This window comes from Aricia agestis, chromosome 10, assembly GCF_905147365.1.
Source record: "Aricia agestis chromosome 10, ilAriAges1.1, whole genome shotgun sequence".
Taxonomy (NCBI): Eukaryota; Metazoa; Arthropoda; class Insecta; order Lepidoptera; family Lycaenidae; genus Aricia; species Aricia agestis.
In genome coordinates, this window is record NC_056415.1 from 9254655 (window position 1) to 9277319 (window position 22665).

A 22665-nucleotide genomic window follows, 5' to 3' on the forward strand; every position below is an offset into this window, starting at 1 on the left:
ATTTCACTTTTATTTATTTTTGTCTTTTTTGGTGCCACGAAACGCATGCTTTGTAACTGTAAAAGCTGACACCAGCTGTCATTGATTTTTGGACAGAGTTTAACTTTATACGGGCGCTTTTGATTAGCTTACGTCTTTGCACTTTAATAATCAACAATTTTAAAAGTCAAAAGCTTCTGTAGAAAAAGTTCTGAAGCATTACTTGGGTATTAGTCTCTGAACCGTAAAGTACTCACGGATGATGTGTCAGTTACACCATGTATTATTTATAGGGAAATTAGATTTCATGCATTTTCATATTTTAGTCTACGTCAAGCTTGAATGGTTTTCTGGAATAGAAGAAGACGCAGATTCCAGACAACTTTTAGCTGATAAAACCTTCTTTAAAAGTTGTAAGTATTAAGATACTTAAAACCCTACCGAATACTAATTTATTAGCTAAATAACTTATTCACATTACCATGATGCATGTCTATCGCTAGTTAAAAGTGTACAATTATTTAATAATCGGTGAAGTGCGAGTCGGACTCGCGCACGAAGGGTTCCGTACCGGTATAAAGCGAAAGTAGACAAAAAAATGTGTTTTTTGTATGGGAGCTCCCCTTGAATATTTACTTTATTTTAATGTATTAAAATACAAATATCATCAAATATGACTAAGGATTTGATGAAAATTTCAAGTGCCTAGCTGTTACCATTATAGATTACGAGCAAAAAAGGCCAAAAATATCACGTTTCTTGTATGGGAGCCCCCCTTAAATATTAATTTTATTTTGTTTTTAGAATTTTTCGTTATAGCAGGAACAGATATACACAATCTGTGAAAATTTCAGAATTCACAGTTACAGCATGGAGACAGACGGACAGACAACGAAGTCTTAGTAATAGGTTTTTACCCTTTGGATACGGAACCCTAATAAAAACTGTATTTCGAGTATGACATGCAAGTCTTTTGAGGTAACTTTGCATTTGTGAGGGGTGTCACGAAAGTTTCATTTATAAGTCTCTTTGGTTACCTCAGATTGCAGCGTTCAAGCAGTGCCAGGCGGACCGGCGGGGGAAACAGTTCGGTTCCACATCGGAACCGATAATTTATCGGGAACCATATTATGTCGGGTTATGTGAAATTGACATGCGATAAGTCGTAAAACACGCGTATGTACGAATTTCTAAAGTTTGATTAGTTCGAATATTATTTAAAAGTATGGGCCAATGTGACGACGATCCGTTTGTATACCGACTGAATGAAAACGGGTTTGGACCTAGCCTACTGATAAAGGTATTTTTATTTTCTATATGTCTTATGTTTAGTTAATATTAAGCAGGTTGTAGAGCAACAATATCTTTAAGGCTCTGGCAGTGTTAAATCCACATTAAGACTTAAGAGCATGGCAATAGCACAATATTTTCTTTGCGAAGAATTTAACGTACTTTGTAATATAGTGTGATTGAAAACACAATAAAACATGGTCTCAATTACTATAGTTCTAATTTTAAATTAATGATGCACTAACTGTGCCCTGCGGTGTTATCCGCCGTTAAATAAAGGGAAAATAAATTGTGATATTTTCCCATCGTAAAAAGTAGTGTATGTGTCAATCCAGGGTACCTATCCATTATCCAAATATAACTCCATGCAAAATTTTATTAAAATGGCTTTAGTCGTTTAGACGTAAAGTAATAAACATAAACACTCTCTAATTCACAAACCTTCGCTTTCATGATACGTCATGTTTTCGTCAGAATTTAAAGTTTACTACATACATAAGAGATTTATAATGTAGGTATGTGCGGAGCGAGGATGGCGGATCTACCAGGCGGCGGGCGGCGACGACAAGTGGAACCTGTGGTGGAGGAACAGCGCCTTCCCCTCCACTTACTACAAGTGTTTAGGGGATATGCAAGTAAGTACAAAAACTTGTGGGGCATGCGTTGTGGCCGCATAGGAAGTTCTTTCGACCGAGCGAGGTGTTATACTCGGTCAGGCCGAACTCCGAAGCCCACGTGTTACATTTCAACTGTCGTATAATATATACCGACGCACTTAGAAAACTTCGAAAGCGCGATGCAGGAATGTGGCGCTAAGTGTGGGTAACGCCACAAACTTTTACTTTCAAAATTTAATACAAGTTTAAATGTACGGTAAATCGTAATTTTATTATTGAAGGAAAAAATACTGTTCGAAGCGATCTTAAATTTAGAATTTTGTAAAAGTTAAAGACGATTCAATAACTACTACTAATATAGTAATTATTTCCATAATATTGTAATGCTACAAAATCTCGTTAATAAATTATCCAGATAGGCTATCACAATAATAGAAGGCAATAAGAATTAATGAAATTTGCATGTAAATTACGGGGACTAACGGCCATAATCAGAGACATATTTTAATGAATATTTATTAGTAGAGTAAGATCCAGCGGCAGCCAGACGTCATTTCATGAAAGCTGAAAGTCTTTAAACGATAACATATTGCAGACATAAACTTCATAAATTTTCTGTTAAACTCTTAATGAAATGGCTCTGAGCCCGGCCGTAACTAAGGTTGCCAAGGTATAGAATAATCACCTCTAATCCAGACTTTTTTTTATGAAATAAGGGGGCAAACGAGCAAACGGGTCACCTGATGGAAAGCAACTTCCGTCGCCCATGGACACTCGCAGCATCTGAAGAGCTGCAGGTGCGTTGCCGGCCTTTTAAGAGAGAATAGGGTAATAGGGGAGGATAGGGGAGGGTAGGGAAGGGAAAAGGGTAGGGGATTGGGGCTTTTGTAATAGAGCTGTAACATTTTCAGTTCATGAACCACATACCAAAAGGAGGTTCTATCTGCCGCAAGGACAATCTCTCCCGATTACTACGATGTATGAGAAGAATCTACGGCTCTATTTATGATTTTAGGTAAAGTATGACTTATTTAAAACTAGATGACCCTATGAACTTCTCTCCTAATATAAAACTTCTCTGCACTTACATGGAAACATCGTGAGGAAATCCGCACATGGATAGCCCCAGACGTTTTGAGCTATAAGATGACGCCTATACTCAGTTACGCCAAAATTCGTTTGTCGCTCGGGAACAGTATATTTTGTTGGTATAAAAAGTATCCTATGTCCGTTCCCGGGACTCAAAGTATGTCTATACCAAATTTCAGCAAAATCGGTTCAGCATATTTGGGCGTGAAGAGGCAACATAGACAGAAACACTTTCGCATTTATAATATTAGTATAGACACTAAAACGTTCCGTACATTATTATTATTATTATTATTATAATTAGCCTATAGTGTCACACTGCTGGGCAAAGGCCTCCCCCAGGATCTTCCACTGTTCTCGCTCCTGCGCCACCGATAGCCTGCCTGGCTGGTATGCCTCCAGCTCGTCACGCCACTTTTTCCTAGGCCGGCCTCGGCGGCGGCGTCCATCTTCAGGTGCCCACTCTGTTGAGACCCTTGCTCAGCCGTCGGGATGCATGCGGCTAACGTGACCCGCCCATTACATGTCTAGTGAAATATGTACAGGAAAACTTTAATTTAATTTTACTACGAGAAGCATACGTGTGCATAGCACGTGACTGTGCACATATTGTAATCTCCTATCACGCAGGCGTCTTTATGTGCTCAGTGCTCAGTCATGTGCACACTGTAATAGTATGGCTGTGCGGCACAGCCATACTATTACACAGGCACAGCCTGTGCCTTGTTGAATCAAAATCAAACTTACTATATAGCGGTCTATTCGTTTTTCTTAAGTAACTGCCGCACTCAGAGACGGTTAAAGATAAAGATAAAGATACGAATAAAGACTTATTATATTACTAGCTGTTGCCCGCGACTTCGACCGCGTCAACATAGTATAGAACCAAAGATGGATAGTCCGCTAACAATTATGAAAAAAGTAAAATATAACCTTCTCCTTTTTGGAAGTCGGTTCAAAAGTAGCCTAAGTTACACCTTACTATATCAGCTATCTATCAAAATAAGTCCCGGCAAAATAGCCCCAGCTGTTTCAGAGATTAGCCGGAACAAACAGACAGACAGACAGACATACAGACAAAAATTGTAAAAAATGTTGTTTTGTTGTATGTATCGTATATAGATTCATGTGCATGTAGTAAAAAACGGTTCTTTCAATATTACAAACAGACACTCTAAATTTATTTATATGTATAGATTGATATGATATTGACAATGCATACATAGCCCATACATTATCTCTCAGACTCTTCATTTAATTACTGTGAAGTAATTAATATTCGTTTCTGATTACAGCAGTAATGACAAAGATTGACACTAGAGACTCACTAGTCAGTGCTATACAAATAGTAATTTTAAACCCGGAAATAAACATAAAATCTATCGATTTTTCCTCAACCAACGTTATTCGACTATTGGAAAAATATCAACAAAATCTTTATAACCGTAGTCATTTTCATAAATCGTACCTCATCATGTCGAATTGAAAAGTTTGAAAATAATAAAAATTACATTTACAATAAAAAATCGGCCAAGTGCGAGTCAGACTCGCGCACGAAGGGTTCCGTGCGGTTATAGAGCAAAAATAGGCCAGAAGTTGTAATTTTTGTATGGGAATCACCTTAAATTTTTATTTTATTTTATATATTATTAATTATTAAAGTAAACATATTATAATTAAGGCCTTTGTGAAAATTCCAAGTGTTGCCGTTATTGATAACGAGCAAAGAAGCTAAAAATATCACGAATATTGTATCATGTATGGGAGATAGATATTTATTTTATTTTGTTTCAAATACTAAATTTGTTGTTATAGCGGCATCAGATATACACAATATGTGAAAATTTTAGAAGTCTAGCTATAGCGGTTCTTGAGATACAGCCTGGAGGCAGACGGACGGACGGACATACGGACAGACAATGAAGTCTTAGTAATAGGGTCCCGTTTTTACCCTTTGGGTACAGAACCCTAAAAATGAACAAATTAATCGATGGATAAGCACACGCGATAGAATAACGTTATTATGCAAAATATTCTGATTGCGCTTCAAACGAATGGTTTGTTTTGACTGTGGAAAAGCCACTGATGTAAAATATACTGACTATAATCTTGTAGAGGATTGTCAGTTTTAAAAGATACAATGATTCACTGCAAAATATTTACATACCAAAAATATAAACGGTTACAATATTTACATACTAAATTGAAATTGTTCATATTTTTGGTATGTAAATATTTTGCTGTGAAACTTTGTACAGGAACCTGTGGAAAAAACGGGGAAAATTATTTGAAAGGGCTAACTTGAACGCGCTAATCTCAGGAACTACTGGTCCGATTTGAAAAATTCTTTCGTGTTAGATTGCCCATCTATTGAGGAAGGCTATAGGCTATATTTTATAACGCTAAGACTAATAGGAGAATATGGAAAAAACGGGGAAAATTATTAGAAAGGGATTATCTCGCGAACTACTGGAGCAATTTTTATGTTATTTGGCACAGATAAGAAGTAGACCACGTGAAAGACCATAGGCTATCGTTTTAATCATTTTTTCAGTGACTATATATTTTATACCCGTGCGACGCCGGGGCGGGTCGCTAGTAAAGTATAAGCGTCCATATTTTCCGCAAACGTGAGTATAGTCGCATGGTAATGTCAGCGGCCAATAAACATGTAAAGTTCGTGTAAAAGTACATGTAAGCATTACGACATGAAAGGCAGCTGTATGCAAATAAAAGTCGAGCTTCGTGTCATCGTGAGGGAACTATCGACGGGCGGTATGCGTTGAACTCGTGTTGGACTCAATCGTGAGTGTTGCCAGTCGACAGATTTTATACCAAATGGTAGTAATAATACGGTACATAATTATATGAATTGAAAGCAGCAGTGTTTAGGTTTGTTTACACATGTTAATTTTGCCAATAGTAAAGTTTTGTAGTTAAAAGTTAAAGAAATAAATAAAAATAAACGAGTAATATGAAATAAAAAATAGGATATTCATGAGAATTATGATAAAAAAACAGTTATTTTGCCTACGCATGTGAAATAAAACAATCCGCTTAAGAGGATACACCAAGGGCTAGAGAAATGAAAAACAAGTATTTGTAAAATCTATTGCTAACCTCAACCTCCCCCTCAGAGCGCGATAGAGACGAAATATGTAGCTTGAACTGAAAATTCGGAACAGAAAATCAACGATTCGTTGTCCCCTGATTTTTCGTCCAACACTTAACCGATTTAAGTACTTTTTTCATTTAAAATAAAAACAAGGCTTGAGCTCTGTTCCTATATTTTTTTTGTATCTATAATCTAGCCAAATTACTTTTCTGGATGTTCGTACACAACGGTACATCTGGTCATTTTTTTTTTTGGGTTATTGAACGTTCATAAAATCTTCTTAATAATTTAATCAAGATAAGAAAGATAACATAGGGACATGCTAATAGTGGCCATAGTCCATAGATATATTCAGGAAAAAAAATTATAACTCTACCGGCACTATCCAGGGAGGAAACAGGGGACAACGTTTTATGGAAAAACAGCCCTAGTGTCTCCTCTTAAGATAGAAAATATTTCCATAATATTATCTCTGCATCTTCACACCAATATTGCTATTGTTGCCCTCATATTTGGGCAAAACTGACGTAATTTTCTTTTTTTTTTTTGGTATAAATTATGTTCGTTGCACTGGCGTTACTAATACGTACTCGTCGTCAATTTGAATGAATCCACGCGTTGCGTGCCGCACGGCATTCGCCCAAATTTTTGTTCCACTGAAAATTTTAAGCTTATTTTTAGACATCGGGTATTTGGAGATTGCACTGTAATTGTCGGTATTTCGGGTCAAACTTTCCGCAACCTTGTACGATATTCTTAGTTAATTATGAAAAACGTTCCGAAGAAACGAGTTCCTTTTTGTGCGGTTATAAAAAAGTTTGGAATCATTGTTCATAATTTTATTTTGCCAAACGATATACGTAGCATTTTAATTGCCCAATTTCTTTCTTTCAGTTAGATACTTTTTTTTTGTTAGTAGTTTTGTATCAACAACAAAACAAGTCAGGTTTCATTTAAAAATAATTAGATTAAAAAATATTATTTCTATTAATTGTAGAGACTATGAATTGTAGAGACATAGTATTTACTTTTTGGAATAATTAAAAACAAAATAGTTACAACCAAACATTTCCCACAAAAAAAGGTATAATTTTAGGAATTTTTAATAAAATTCTTATACAATATTAATATAGTACTTTATTTACTGAAAAATGTTAATATTATATGAGAGTTAAAATAACATTTTCCTTACATGTACTTTTTTCTCTAGAAATAATATTAGGCAATGTATTAAGAATGACGAAAGACGATGCCAACATTTGGCAACATAATCGCACTGTAAGGTTGTAACTGTTCGCAAAATAAGCATTATGCACCAATAAAAGTTTAAAACTAAGCTTGTAGCTTGTACCATACAATGTAAGAATTAGCATAAAGCATTCAAAATTTAATGTTCACAATCAGCTTTCAAACAAAACTATAAGGTCGTGAAATTAAATTAGCGAAGTTTGTGTTTGTTAAGGTCGCAACTCCTGTCAGGACGAAGGTGAAAGTTCGAGGTAGCTAAATTGTTGCCTAGGGTTGACTGTTAGTGGAATTATTTCAAGTAACGTTATTTGGTAGGTACCCACATTTTTTTAATGCAGTCTTGTACTAGATCACATCTATATACATATATATTTAGTACTTAAATAAAATTGGAGTGTCTGTTTGTAATATTGAAAGAACCGTTTTTTACTACATGCATATTGCATAATATGAATCTATATACGATACATACACCAAAACAACATTTTTTACAATTTTTGTCTGTATGTCTGTCTGTCTGTTTGTTACGGCTAATCTCTGAAACGGCTGGAGCTATTTTGCCGGGACTTTTTTTTGGTAGATAGCTGATGTAGTAAGGTGTAACTTAGGCTACTTTTTAACCGACTTCCAAAAAGGAGGAGGTTATTTTTTACTTTTTTCATATTTGTTAGCGGACTATCCATCCTTGTTATCAATTATCATACTATGTTGTCGCGACAACAAGGCGCAGGTGGCGGGCAACAGCTAGTAAACTGCATTCATATCTCAATACATATTTTTGTGGGTTTGTACACGAATGCTTAACAGCGTCCATTTAGCTGTCGCATCTAGTTAAGTTGGCCAGCTTATTCGAAGACTTACGGCCGTTCCCAATATTTGATCTATCTCTGGTTTTGCCCTACTAGAGATAGGAATAGCTCACATTAGATATTAGAGACATATATTTTATGTCAATTATGAGCTATTCCTATCTCTAGTAGGGCAAACCTACTATGTAGTATGTATTAATACTATTGTTTAAAATAAAACAATAAGATTATTTAATTTATTATTAAAATACTACTAGTTAACATCTTACGATGTGAGAAAATTCAAAAGTGGTCACTACAGTATTACGGAGAACACTGTACTTTTTCGGATAAAGGAAGCCTTTAAAACTATTAATCGAGAGCCTTAACAAAATATTAATCATCATCATCAGCCTCATCATGGACGGCAATCCGTCCACTGCCGAATGGAAATAATACTATGCCAAATTTAAATAAAATCTTATCAGTAATATTTGCGTAAGTATCTTAATGTTGTGTTTGTGTACTTTTTGTGTTGTAACTTGTCTATACATATTATAAAACAAAGTCGCTTTTTTCCCTCATGTCCCTTTGTTCCCTTTAATATTTAAAACTACGCAACGGATTTTGATGATTCCTTCAGTGTTAGATAGCCCATTTATCGAGGAAGGATATAAGCTATATTTTATCACGCTAAGACTAATAGCAGCGAAGAATTAGAGGAAAATGTGAAAAAAACAGGGAAAATTATTTGAACGCGCTAATCTCAACTACTGGTCGGATTTGAAAAATTCTTTGATGAAGAAAAGAAAAGAATGTGGAAAAAACGGGGGAAATTATTTGAAAGAACTTATCTCGCGAACTACTGGAGCAATTTTATATTATTTGGCACAGATAAGAAGTAGACCACGTGAAGGATCATAGGCTATCGATTTCAATCATTTTTTCAGTGGCTATAACATATTTTATACCCGTGCGACGCCGGGGCGGGTCGCTAGTAACAAATAACACGATGATAAACATTTGTCTATATTGAATAGCTGTAATGGATAAAACATAATAAAGTGATCACTAAAATAATGGTTACCCTAATATTGTAATGTTTATTAAACGTGCTTTACCAGCAATTACTTTGTATAAGTGGTACCGACTGCCGACTGCCGAGTCGCGTGACCAAAATACTCAATGTCGCTTTCTTTTATAGGTCATTATCATTTTCATTTTTAAAGTCAATAAATTAGGATTCATATTGTTGCATAAAAAGTTGTTTTAACTTCAACCTACATTCGGTCGGGCTTAGATGAAATATATGCTTCTCTCTAAAATGTAGAGAAAACCGACTATTATACATAGATATTTTATTTTGTCTAACCACACAAGAAAAATACAATTTTCCTAGCGTCGTCGCAACTTGCAGTCGGTGCCTATGTTGATCTAATCTAATCTCCACGTAGATCAAAACTTACGATGCTGTTAGAAAATAATAAATGATCCTGTCTGAGTCCTGTCCTGAGTCTTCGCAACATCAAACGAATTGCGCTGCAGGCCCATCAACAAGAGTTCATTCCAGAGTGTTACTGTAAATCTAATTAAATTTTTCAGTCCGCCATGCTTCCACCTGCCGCTGGAGTACGCGAAGCTGGTGTCGGAGTGTTCGCGGCTGCAGCACGACGGCGGGCGCGCGGTGTGGATACATAAGCCCGTCGCCCAGAGCCAGGGACGAGGGATATTCCTGTTCCGGGTGAGTAGCACAATATAAGCAGTTACGTATTGGTAACAGAAGATAATTGTGTTATAGCTGCCGCTACCTTAGAGAAGCGTTTGAAGATATTATTATATACCATGCGCGAGTTCTCAAAAAGTTAGGTTAGGTTAGTAAGTTAGTAGGTAAGATAGGTTTAAATATAATATATTTCAGGTGATTGCAGTAGGATGTTTCTGAATGGCGTGGAACCACGTTCTTGTTCGTGAGTTCGTGAAAATTGTAAGGGCTCGGACGTCAAAATTAGTGCAAGACGTATTATACTCGCAACAAAAGCAATAATGTTTAGTGTTTTAGTGTTAGTGTTAGTTTTTAGTATAATTGTATGTATGTTAGTCTATAAGGTATTTATAATATGGGCCAAGATGCCTAAGTTAAATAAATAAATAAATAAAAATAAAAAAAATAATAATAATTAGTTTTCTATGATCAACGTGAGATGACTGTAACGTATGGTTAGTTTCGATGCAACGAAGTTGTACCCAACATTCAGCAAAAAATAATGATTCAGTGGCTGGAGGCTAAAATCTGAAGTTTTACTATCGAAAGTCCAAACCCAACGTTTCTAATTTCGGATATCTAAGTAAACAAACATAATGCTTAGGTAATGGTTCCAAAATTAGGTATACCGAGGAAGTTTGCGTTTAGTTACTAAGTACGGCGAACCACGCGATTTATACGTTAGCTCACCTAGATGCTAGTTCATTTATCAAGCCAGATTGAGGCTGAAGTCTAATAATCTATGACCTATCTACGAAACATTCGCTTTCTTTAATGTTGATTTGTAAAAATCGTCCTGTATTTGAGCTATCAGAACAAAATTGAAAAAGCAAACGGATTGTCGAGCCCGGCCGCATCGACCTTGACTTGATTAGCCCCCTAGGTTCAGGCATGTTTCGGTTAGGTTAGGTTGCTCCTTCTCACCGGACATGAATGTTTCGGTGCGTACCTGTATAAGGTCGCCTACGCCAACGCTGCGGAGCACTTCCTAAAGGTGTGCGATCGTTGGGTCGTGTAGCATCTCATGGCTAGTGCTAGGCGATCTCCGTTCAACAGCTGATGGCAAACCGTAGGTCGTTTTTGTGGATCGGCTAACGTCTTCGCTGACCAGTCCAAAATACCTCAGTAAGCTGAGGCACATCCCCAACATCGCCAACCCGAGGTACGCATAGAGCAAATAAGAAAAAACTGGCCGTACCTCCTAATACCAGAGTAGACAGAACTTAGGAGGACCTCGACTTCAAACAAACGGGCGAATCTACGCGAGTTGGGCGCGAGCACCACTTCCGACATGTTTTACAATGCTGAGTAAGAGCCAGTCCACACGGCGCGTCGCATCGACGCAGCGCTGCTGTTGCGTTGTTTTACAGACAAGTGTTCACACGGTGCGCTGCGTCGTCGCAACGCACACATGACGGACAGCAGCCCCCGAGACGAAGCGGGAGGGGTGTTGACGTTAAGGCTGCGTTTCCACCAGAGCTGAGTAGAGCTGTGTTGCGGGGAATGTGCTTTTGAGAACCAATAGCATCGCCGCGCTGAGCGATATCATGGCAAAGTCATGTCAATGGAGCGATTCTATTTGTTTTCAAAAACACATTCCTCGCAACACAGCTCCGCCCAGCTCTGTGGAAAGGCAGCGTTAGACTGCTTTGTAATAACGCTGCGTTGACGCTGCGCCCGTGTAACCGGCTATGCGTCAAACGGCAGCGCTGCATCGACGCAACGCTGCCGCAACGCGCCGTCTGGACTGGCTCTTACGCGCTTGATGCTAATATTAGCATCAAGCGCGTAAGAGCACTTGTTTCTTGTAGAGAGTTCACTGTGAAAGTAGCAGCTCTGAAAGACGAAAAATTTTTTTCACTTTTGTATGGGCAAAGACCCGAGCGTCACGAGTTTCCCCATACAAAAGTGAAAAAAAATTTTGGTCTTTCAGCGCTGCTACTTTCACAGTGAACTCTCTACAAGGAACACGTATATACCCTAAAGTATTATCGCTTATTTTTGTTACGCACTGTATAATGCAAGTTTTCATCAGAACGTGTGCGAGATGCAGTGCGGCAGCCCGGCGGTGGTGCAGCGGTACATAGAGCGGCCGCTGCTGGTGGCGGGCTACAAGTTCGACCTGCGGCTGTACGTGTGCGTGCCCGCCTACCGCCCCCTCACCGCATACATGTACGCCGAGGGGCTCGCCAGGTTCGGTTAGTGTCATCGAAGCCATTCGAGATTCGATAGTCCAGCTATAATCAACCTGCGGCCCGCCAGGACTACGTTAGTGACACGCGTGATTATAAACTACTAGATGACGACGCAACGATAACAAAATTAGTTTATCGCGCGGAAACGGCACATTTTTCGGGATAAAAACTATCCTATGTTTTTTCTCGGGACTCAAAGTATCTTCATACCAAATTTCAGCAAAATCGGTTCAGTGGTTTTAATAATAATAATAATAATAAAACATTTATTCATGAACTATGGACATTACACCACACTACATTACCAAAAAAAAAACAAAAAAAAAACAGAACAGTTAAAATGATGTTGACATGGCAATACAAAACAGTAGTCTAATATGAACTGTAACTAGCCTAACTAAGAATGAACAAAAAATAAAAATAAGAAAAGTAGCAAATAACAAACATTTCAATCATAACTTAGCAAGCAAGAGTGTTATGGGAAGGTAGGAGGTGTAATGCTCAAGCCATTGAAATGGAGTCCACTCAGGTAAAACGACTATGGATAACCACAGTCCCTGATATTCTGTGGATCCAAACTGTCAGGCGCAAAACAGACCACCCAAGGCTACAGTGTCGCAATTTAAAAATAAATTATGCAAAATGTTTCAGATAATAATAATATAAAAGCATACATATGTAATATAATAAATAAAATATATAAAAAGAACTAAAATCTTAAATCACATACGGCATGCAATAATTTATGTGAGGTAACGTACGTTATACGTATCATAAAAAACAATAAGTACTTACTTAATAATTATGTTAAAATTTTAAAAGATTATATTTTAAAATTTTAACATAATAATTAAGTACTTATTGTTTTTAAAAGGTTTAGGCGTGAAGACTAGAGTACTCGATCCCGGTCGATTTTTCTAATCCCAGGAATTGGGGATTAGGTATATAGTGAATCTCGGTATCCCGGGATAGTCCCGGGATTATATTGGTACTTAATAGAAAATGGCAACAAAAAAACAGTAAAAGTATAGACAGACGGACAGGTACACTTTTACATTTATAATATTGACTAGACGACGCCCGCAACTCCGTTGCGCCAAAATTCGTTAAAATCGCGCGGAAACCGTACACTTTTTCGGGATAAAAACGCAAACCCGTACTTATCTCCATGCCATTTTAGCAAAATCCGTTCACCGGTTTGAGCTTGAGGAGGTAACAGACAGACAGACACACTTTCGCATATTTTATAATGTGTATTAAATTATTATAAAACGTAGAGACAGGTACCCTTGACAGTTTGCCGGTCGTGGAGGGAGTCCTGTGAGACAGATCCAGCACATCCCTCCGTATACGGCTGAAGGCAAACCGCAGGTGGTTTTAGCGGAGACCCACATACCCACGGGGTGCTTCAGCTTTTAACTGAGGCACATCCCCAAATTTCCCCTGCGCAACCAAAAAAAAAAGGTACCCTTGACAGGAGAACTTGCATAGCAATGAGTAAGTACTTGATAGAAATTGATTTGTTTTCGACAATATTTCAGGGACAGACACGTACACACTGTCGGACATACACAATCCGTACAGACACCTGACCAACTCGTCGCTCAACAAAACCGGACCCAGATACGCCGAGTGCAAGGAGAGAATCGGAAATGGTAAGACAACTTAGGAAATGTAAAAAATGTTATTTGTTTGTCCTATTTTTATTGTTATGTAGGTCAGACTATTTTATTGCCTAAATCATAATCGTTATGGAATGTCGAACCGGAGTTTATTTTCGGCGTACAGAATTCAACACGACTCGCTAAGGAACCAATGATCATGATTTAATTGATAAAAATTTCATATAAACGAGCGTTAAAATATGGAACAATTATTAAAATAATTTGATTTAATTTTAATGGAAATAAATAACTGGACTAACGTTACCTGCTTAACCAAATTTACAAATGTAAAAGCGCTACCTACGACATGTTTGTGGTACTTTTTTCTCAGTCATTATTAAGACATTGATTCAAGTTTAGCTATTTGGCGCTAGGTAGCACTCAACTTCTGTTAAAACGCCATCTATGAAATGTTTATGGTACTTTTCCTCCCTTATCAAGATGTCAGTAATTCAAGTTCAAATATTCATCGCTAGATAGCATTCAACTTCTCTAAAAGTGCCATCTATTGATTTAAGTTATTACTAATAGTTTCTCTTTACGTCAATAGATGGCGTACGAATTTTCTTCGAATTTTCTTTCAAGGAGGGAAAGAGGTGATTCCTCATAATTGAAAATTAAAAAAAAATAATATAAAATTTAGTAAAAAAAAAAACAAAATATACTTATTATTTAATTCGTAACTTAGTAACAAGTCACAATTAAATTATGCGACATTGCCTAGGACTCACTGTATAAGCGCCCAAGCTGCACCCGAGTGCCGCATAACCATTGAATATCTATATTCTATTGTGTCTGCGATTCCGACGATTGAGGTAATAATAATTGCAGGTTGCAAGTGGACGTTCAAGCAGGTGCGACGGGCGCTGATCGGCCGCTGGGGCGCCAAGGAGTGGCTGGTGTGGCAGAGGATCAGGGCGCTGGTGACCCTCACACTGTTCGCGCAGGCCGCCGGCACTCCGCCCGCGAGGAACTGTTTCGAGTTCTACGGCTTCGACGTACTTCTAGACGACTGTCTCAAACCTTGGCTATTGGAGGTAATTTGAAGCTATTCTGTTTCCATTCCCGCGTTGGAAAGACGTTGCTTCCAATTTATTCTTAGGGCGCGATCAGATCGGACGTGCGCGTGTTCTGCGCGTGTTGTACTATAGCGGAAAACGCGCGCAGCACGCGCTGAACCCGCGCAGAACCTGCGCGCGTGCCGCGCGCGTGTTTTCCCATACGCTATAGTACAACCCGCGCAGAACACGCGCACGTCTGATCGCGCCCTTACACTAGACGTTCCGCGCGGCTTCGCCTGCGTATTACTTCTTCCGTGAAAATACCTTTTTACGCAGTGCGTAAATAAGTATTTTCACGGAAACCGCATATTTTTCACGTGGTCCTCTCTTTAATATATCTGCCAATAACATACAAATTTCTCCAGTAGTTCATGAGATAAGCACTTTCAAATAAATTTTCCTGTTTTTTCTACAATTTCCCCTGTTTCTTCGGTCCTATTAGTCTTAGCGTGACAATACCATAATATAGCCTTCCTCGATAAAATATATAACACAGAAATAATTTTACAAATCGGACCAGCAGCTTCTGAGATTAGCGCGTTCAAGCAAACAAACAAAACTCTTCAGCTTTATTATTATTATATTGACTCAAGTCAAGTATTATATTATTAACAAGTATAGATGCGTTGCTTTTGGAGTTTAAAATATTATGTCTTGTCTTGCATCACTATTCACTCCACCCAAAGAAATAAAAGAAGACGATTTACCCATATACTGCGCACAGACTTGCAAAAAGTTACGAAACAGGCCTTGTACCATGAAACTGTTGAGTTTCACAAGTTGAACTTGTTTGAGTCTCAAAAGACTCAAACAATCGGACGAGAATGCCGCGTCCTGCTCTAACAAACGTGAAATGACGTTGTTAGAGCAGGACGCGGCATTCTCGTCCGATTATTTGAGTCTCAAAACAGTTTCGTAGTAGGCCTACTGGCTTGGTTTCCGATTGGTCACCACTCATCGCACCTAACCGTATTTCAGGTGAACCTGTCCCCCGCGCTGGCGTCCGAGTGCGATGCGGACGCAACGGTCAAGCGGCCGATGCTGCACGAACTGTTCGACCTGCTGGGGCTTCCCATGCGCTGCACCGGCCTGCAGCAGCTGCAGATGCCTGTGATGGCTCACAGGTGCGTTTCGTCGCATTCACTAGCGGTCCCCCAGACCTACAATAAAATTTAACAATATTTTATTGAACAACTTAGGTACCTATTTGAAAATAAGGTTGAAATGCGGGCGCATTTAATATTGACCCTAGAGCGTTAATAATATTGCACAAAACGTGATATTGCACAATAAAATGTATCGTCTAGGGGCCCGCTTAGACTTGAAGAACCCAGATTGTAAAGATTTGGGAAATCTATATTAGGGGGCGGCCACAAATTACATGAGGTGTTTAAGAGTAGGAGGGGTGGAGTCAAATCTCATCGAATCTCCAACGTAAGATTCGATGAGATTTGACTCCACCCCTCCTACTCTCGGAGAGGGTCTCGGTCAATCTCATGTCATTTTTTTTGTTATTTTTACTAGGAAAAATATAGGTACTACCACACTGGCAAAATTAGCGGAACATTGGTAAAAAGGGCCAAAACTTGAACTCAAGTGGGCCGGGCTGTCTGAAAGCCTTTTTTATAGCTTCTAAGCTCATTCAAGAAATAAAATATTAAACAAAACTGGCAAGTTGACAGGTTTTTATAGCAATTATGCCCTAATAAGTGTTTTTCGATTATTGACGTTGTAAGTGTTCCTGATAAGAATGGCGTTTTAGCGGGGTGCAATGTATGCTCAGCTCATTTGATTGTTTGGTTTTTGGAAGAACACATTGCTTAGATACAAAATTAGTGATTTCCCAGCATCTGCGACAGCTAGAGCTGTAACCACGATAAAAAAAGGTCACACCTACCGTTCGGTCAGTCAGGCCAGGTGTGTCGGCTTCCGTGGTTCATCGTAACATTCAACGCTTCAGAGAGACTGGATCTTACGTTCGGAGACGAGAACAAGGCAGATATCGGGTGACAATGGTTCAGGATGACCATTTTGTAAGGAAACAAAACTTAAGAAATCGACCTCAAACTGCTATGCAGACACGAAACCTGTCGGAACAGGTCCAAGATGAACGTGTAAGTGATTGTACAGTAAGAAGAAGACTCAAAGAAGTTAAATTAAACTCAAAAGTGTCAGCAAGGGCACCAAAACTTGAGACAGGACACCGAAGAGCCAGGCTAAGATTTGCGCGTGAACATCAAAATTAGAAAAGTGAGTGAAATCTTGTGCTGTACAGTGATGGGAACAAATTCTGTGTACATTGTATTGACAGGCGATAAAGAATGTGGATAAATTATAAGGAAAGCTACAGGCCATCAAACTTACCGGAAAAAGTGGCCTATGATGCAGGCTTCGTAATGGTTTGGAGTTGCATATGATTTGGAGCCCGCATGGAGCTGATGATTATAAATGATGGTACTTTGACAGTACAGAGCTATAGCACCGACATCCTGGAACTGCATGGTGTGCCTTTTACACAGTTTTAGGTAGTAATTTCAATTTTATGTGCGTCCATAGAGTAAGAAAATCGGGCATTATTACCTAAACGATGCTGGCGTAGCCCAGGTGGAGAGGCCAGTGTGGTCTACGGATGTGGATCCGATTGAAGACGTGTGGCACATCAATGGGTGAACGGTACGAGTTAAAACTCCAGCTCCAAAATGTGTCCAGGAGCTCGAGTTGGCGCTACTGGAGGAGTAGGAGAATATCCCACAGGAAATGATTGACAATTAAAATGCAAGCATGGAATGGCGTATCCAGGCCCTCTTGAGATCCATAGAAGGCATTACACCAGCATTACACGCTTTTAACATGGCATTTCTTTAATAAAAATGGAGAATTTATCTTAAAAACTTACTACTGAAATTTCAAAGATTTTCTTAATTTTTTTATTTTTGCTGATTTTTTTCTATTTTTCACGTTTTTATGCCCTAAATTTATATAAAATTTATTTTTTAATAATCAATTAGTAAATAAATAAATAAATATATAAAAATCAGTGAACAATTTAAAAAAAATTGAAAATTTTGTTATGTTCCCCTAATTTTGCCGGTGTGTTTATTTCGATCCATTTTACTGAATTGACCGACTTGACTCCTTGACTGCTTTGGCTTTTACTTAGACTTTGTCTAGACTTTAGACATGACGGTATAGTAAAACGTTGATAAAAATTATTATACAAGAAGATAGACTGACTACCCTTGTATGTGGCAAAGTACACCCCCGGTGTCAGTGCCAAAAGCTAAAAAATATAATAAGCTAAAAATATTGCGCAGTCGATTTACGTAGTTTTTGTAAATAATTCGCTTGTTTTGATACAAGTTTACGATTTCATATTAATGGGAGAAAAATAATATTATAATTTTAAGAACTGACTAGGAATATACTTCCCTTTTGAGCCTCTCATATTATACTATTTAGTTACGTAATGTAATATAGTGATAAGTAATTTAGTAGCAGCATTGAGGTACTGGTATAATTATTTTGAAGGAAGGCCCGTTTTCTTAACCGTGCGTCTCTCCAGGGAGGGGCATTATTAGCGATATTACAAGAGGTCCACTCGGGACTCACTCGGTAATTTAATTACCTACTTATTTGATATAAAGTCTGTCGGGATGTTCTGCGAAGGGATAATTACGTGTAATTAATGATTAAACTCCGTAATTGGAGCGGCCAATCATGAGAAGTCGTACGCGTACAAGTAATTCCCGAAAACTCGTATGACTTTAAGAAATACAGATGTAGGCAAGAATAAGTAAGAGCTTACTACTGAAAAAAGTGTGCTATGTCCAATGATATATTTTTGATTTTCTACAAACAGTCGATAACTCGATACTATATACATGAAAAAATGATAAATATTGCAAAATGTATGTCACATTTGAGACTATACAGTGCAGTCTACAATACACAGAAACTAATTTTGACCACAGAGTTCCCTTAGAAAGAGTGCCTAGGTAAAGTCTGCGTGTTATACATAATGTGCATCTAGCAACTGCCTTTCAGAATGAAACCGTCCAATTGCCGTTTTATAAAATACTAGCAACCCGCCCCGGCGTCGCACGGGTATAAAATATATAGCCACTGAAAAAATGATTAAAATCGATAGCCTATGATCCTTCACGTGGTCTACTTCCTATCTGCAGGTGCCAAATAATATAAAAATTGCTCCGGTAGTTTGCGAGATAAGCCCTTTCAAATAATATCCCCCGTTTTTTCCACATTCTCCTATTAGTCGTAGCGTGACAAAATATAGCCTATAGCCTTCCTCAATAAATGGGCTATCTAACACTGAAAGAATTTTTCAAATCGGACCAGTAGTTCCTGTGATTAGCGTGTTCAAGTTTACCCTTTCAAATAATTTTCCCTGTTTTTTCCACATTTTCCTCTATTTCTTCGCTCCTATTAGTCTTAGCGTGATAAAATATAGCCTATAGCCTTCCTCGATAAATGGGCTATCTACCACTGAAAGAATAGGTAGTTTTAAAGATTAAAGGGAACTAATACTATACAGGATAGGTAGTTTTAAAGATTAAAGGGAACAAAGGGACATGAGGGAAAAAATGTAACTGGAATATACCTAGATTTTATGTTACTCAGCTATAACTCTGAAGACGAGAGTCCGGTGAAGGAGCCAGCAAGGAGCACTAGCCACAAGGGTGGGCAGCGGCGACGGCGCGCCATGCCTCTCCACTGCCTGACTCTACAGCCACCTTTACCGGACAAAGCCATGGTAGAGTATTCCACAATACTTAACTAGAGTGTCTACGTAAGCTATTTTATCAGCACAAGCCTCGCGGGAGGTTTTATTTATTTATTTATTTTAAAAACTTTATGCACATATATACAAAGGTACAAACTTAATGCCTTATGGCATTATCTACCAGTCAACCTTTGGGCGATACAAGGACAAAGTTGTATAGGTGCCAGTCGAATTGAAAGAGATTTTCTTCTTCAATAAATAAAATACTAATTATAATATTATATTTCATTCATTTTCGTCTAAGTACTAAGTGATCACTGATTCATGCAATTCTTAACTCGAAACACGATTTTTGTTCTTTTTAGGGTTCCGTACCCAAAGGGTAAAAACGAGACCCTATTACTAAGACTTCGATGCTTGTCTGTCCGTCTGTCTGTCTCCAGGCTGTAACTCAAGAACGATAATAGCTAGAGATAGCTGCCATAGATAGGCACCTGAAATATTCATAGAGTACTCAATTTTATTTTTGCTTTAATATTTAATAATAAAATTTAAATAAAATAAATAATTAAGGTAAAAAACACAAAACACATAATTTTATTCCTATTTTCGTTCTGTAATGGTACGGAACCTGTTCGGGGTTGGGATAGATAAACAAGAGATCAAGAAAGAATATTCCTGTATTGCATAGATCTATTACTATAACTAAAATGGGATTATGAGATCGAGTCACGCACTCGGTGAGATGTCGCGACGTGAACTGGATATGAGATCGAGCCACGCACTCGGTGAGATGTCGCGACGTGAACTGGATATGAGATCGAGCCACGCACTCGGTGAGATGTCGCGACGTGAACTGGATATGAGATCGAGCCACGCACTCGGTGAGATGTCGCGACGTGAACTGGATATGAGATCGAGCCACGCACTCGGTGAGATGTCGCGACGTGAACTAAACTTTATTACATTATTCGAAAGTAATAATTAATCAAAGATGCAGAGTTGCATTATTACCTAAGTTGCATAGTAGGTAATAAGGCAACACACGCTGTACGGGCGTTGACCCGTACAGAACCCTTCGTGCGCGAGTTCAACTCGCACTTGGCTGATTCTTTCTGTTCGGGGAGTTCCCCATAAGAACCATACCACTGACGGCCGACTACAAATCTAAATGTCGATGAATATAAAGCTTACTAATATCATATAGAACCTACTTAATGTTGCAGGAACCAGTAGAAAAATTCAATGCCAAAATTATGCAGTACGGGCGAGTGTATAAGACTGACGTAGCTCCAGAGGACACAGAATCAAAGGTAGTATTTTGTTAAAATATTACTTGAATAATATAAAAATCCGAAGCCAGTTGGTTAATTATTACTTGACATGTCAATATTACTAAATAATGTAAAAATCCGAAATCTAAATTTCGTTAATAATTACTTGATATGTCCTGCACCACCTTGTTCCACCACGTTCTCTTGTACAAAAGAAGACGCTTACTGGCGAGTGGCGACACAAATCCGAAGCTTAAGGCTGCCTTCACATTACGTCGCAAGCGGTGCGGCAGCAGCGCTGCAGCCGCGCGACTTCTATCCAAAAGAGAGTTGCGCCGTGCGCGGCTGCCGCGCGGCTTGCGACGTAATGTGAAGACAGTCTAAAAATTAAAATCTATTAACATCGTGGGTATCGCAGACACAATAGAGTTTCAATTGTTATGTGGCAACCGGGTGCCGCTTGGGGATTGATGGGTTAATTGTGAAAAATGTATCCCAAGAAAGCGTAACGTTGCAATGTGAACTGTCACTAAAGGTGCGTGCCCATCGGATCCGAATAGGAGCGTACGCAGCACACGGATTAATTGCTTTGTGTTGATTTCTATGGTACCTACTGCTTGCACTGGAACGTCATTTTTCGCTTGACAAATTATAAATCCCTACGCTCCGTCCGCACCGTACGCTCCGATTCCAACCCGGTGGACGCGCAGCTTAAATGTGTATAATGTATTGGACGTATTTCCAGTCTTCAGTAATATCGGAGGGGGCAGATGAGTCCTGGCGTGGGGGATACTCGACGGCGGCGTCGCGGCGCAAGATGGCCGCCGCGTGCGCATGGGGCAACGGCGTGCGGTGGGACAGGGCCGTGGGACGAGTGGGACACTGGGTCAGGATATACCCCCACACCCTACCTAATGCGGACCAGGTAAAATTGGTGACGTAGGACTGATCCAACATAAGGTTAACCTTCAATTGTGTCATAAGTCATTCCATTTCTCATATCTCCCTAGATTAGTTCAAATGAGATAAATAGTTATATTCGACCTTAGAACTAGGATAACTTGTATGTGTAGATAACATAGGCGCCGGCAGGGGGGTGCCAGGTGGTGCACTTGCACCCCTTGGGAATCTCGGGATCAACAGGAACATGGAACATTTTGTAACCCCATTACCATGCCGTACAAGGATAGTTCGTAATGTATCGGCACGAAATGTATTCCGTTGACGTAAATAGACAGTCACAGTGGTCGTAAAAAATAAAAAGAAAAGAAAAGAAATAAATCTAAAATCTGCACCCTTCGGAAATTATTTCTGCCGTCGCCCATGGTAGATAATATTAAAAATTACAAAACGTGGCTTGCAAGTCTGAACAGCCAATCAGCTGAAACTAAAGCCCCACCAGTATTCATAGGGAAATCGATTCGTAGAAAAATAGTACTTAGACCTTATTTAAAACTGGGTATGTCAACCTAGCTGTTAGAAACATTACATTGACTTGACAAACATATTCTTCAGGACTTGAGTGTTAAGCTCAGGTAAGTTTATAACTCGGTTATTGTTACCAGATGCCGATGGACGACACGAGAGAGAACATAGCCCAAGTAGCAAAGTTTCTCCGTGCAGCACGAGAAGTGTCTAAAGAGGGACTCAGCGAGACGAGAGACCTGAAACGGGACAGCATCTTCGAGGCAGCCCTGAGGAAGAAACTGGCTATCGGTCCTCAGTTCGAAGTGTGGCTGCCGCCCCTATAATGTGTTCTTCGCTTAATATAAGCTTAACTGATTTGATGGGTTTTATTTTCGTAATGAAGACAGAAACACAACAAGTTCGCCATGCCTATAA

At 38.8% G+C, this 22665-nt stretch overlaps 1 protein-coding gene across 2 annotated transcripts; it reads left to right on the plus strand.

The window, feature by feature from the left end:
* The first annotated feature begins 326 nt into the window (after positions 1 to 326).
* LOC121730866 (probable tubulin polyglutamylase TTLL2) lies at positions 327 to 22606 on the plus strand. 2 transcript variants are annotated; one of them, XM_042120066.1, is made up of 13 exons: positions 329 to 392; positions 1022 to 1279; positions 1785 to 1904; positions 2798 to 2901; positions 9729 to 9867; positions 11924 to 12086; positions 13625 to 13738; positions 14579 to 14784; positions 15787 to 15932; positions 19447 to 19579; positions 20776 to 20862; positions 21569 to 21748; positions 22389 to 22606. In XM_042120066.1, the coding sequence occupies exons 2-13, from the start codon at positions 1205 to 1207 to the stop codon at positions 22572 to 22574; spliced, it is 1653 nt and encodes a 550-aa protein (XP_041976000.1). In that variant the 5' UTR covers positions 329 to 392; positions 1022 to 1204; the 3' UTR covers positions 22575 to 22606. The 2 variants fall into 2 exon arrangements, with proteins under 2 accessions (XP_041976001.1, XP_041976000.1); XM_042120067.1 differs by lacking the exons at positions 15787 to 15932; positions 19447 to 19579 and having other exon boundaries at positions 327 to 392.
* The last annotated feature ends 59 nt before the right edge of the window (positions 22607 to 22665 follow it).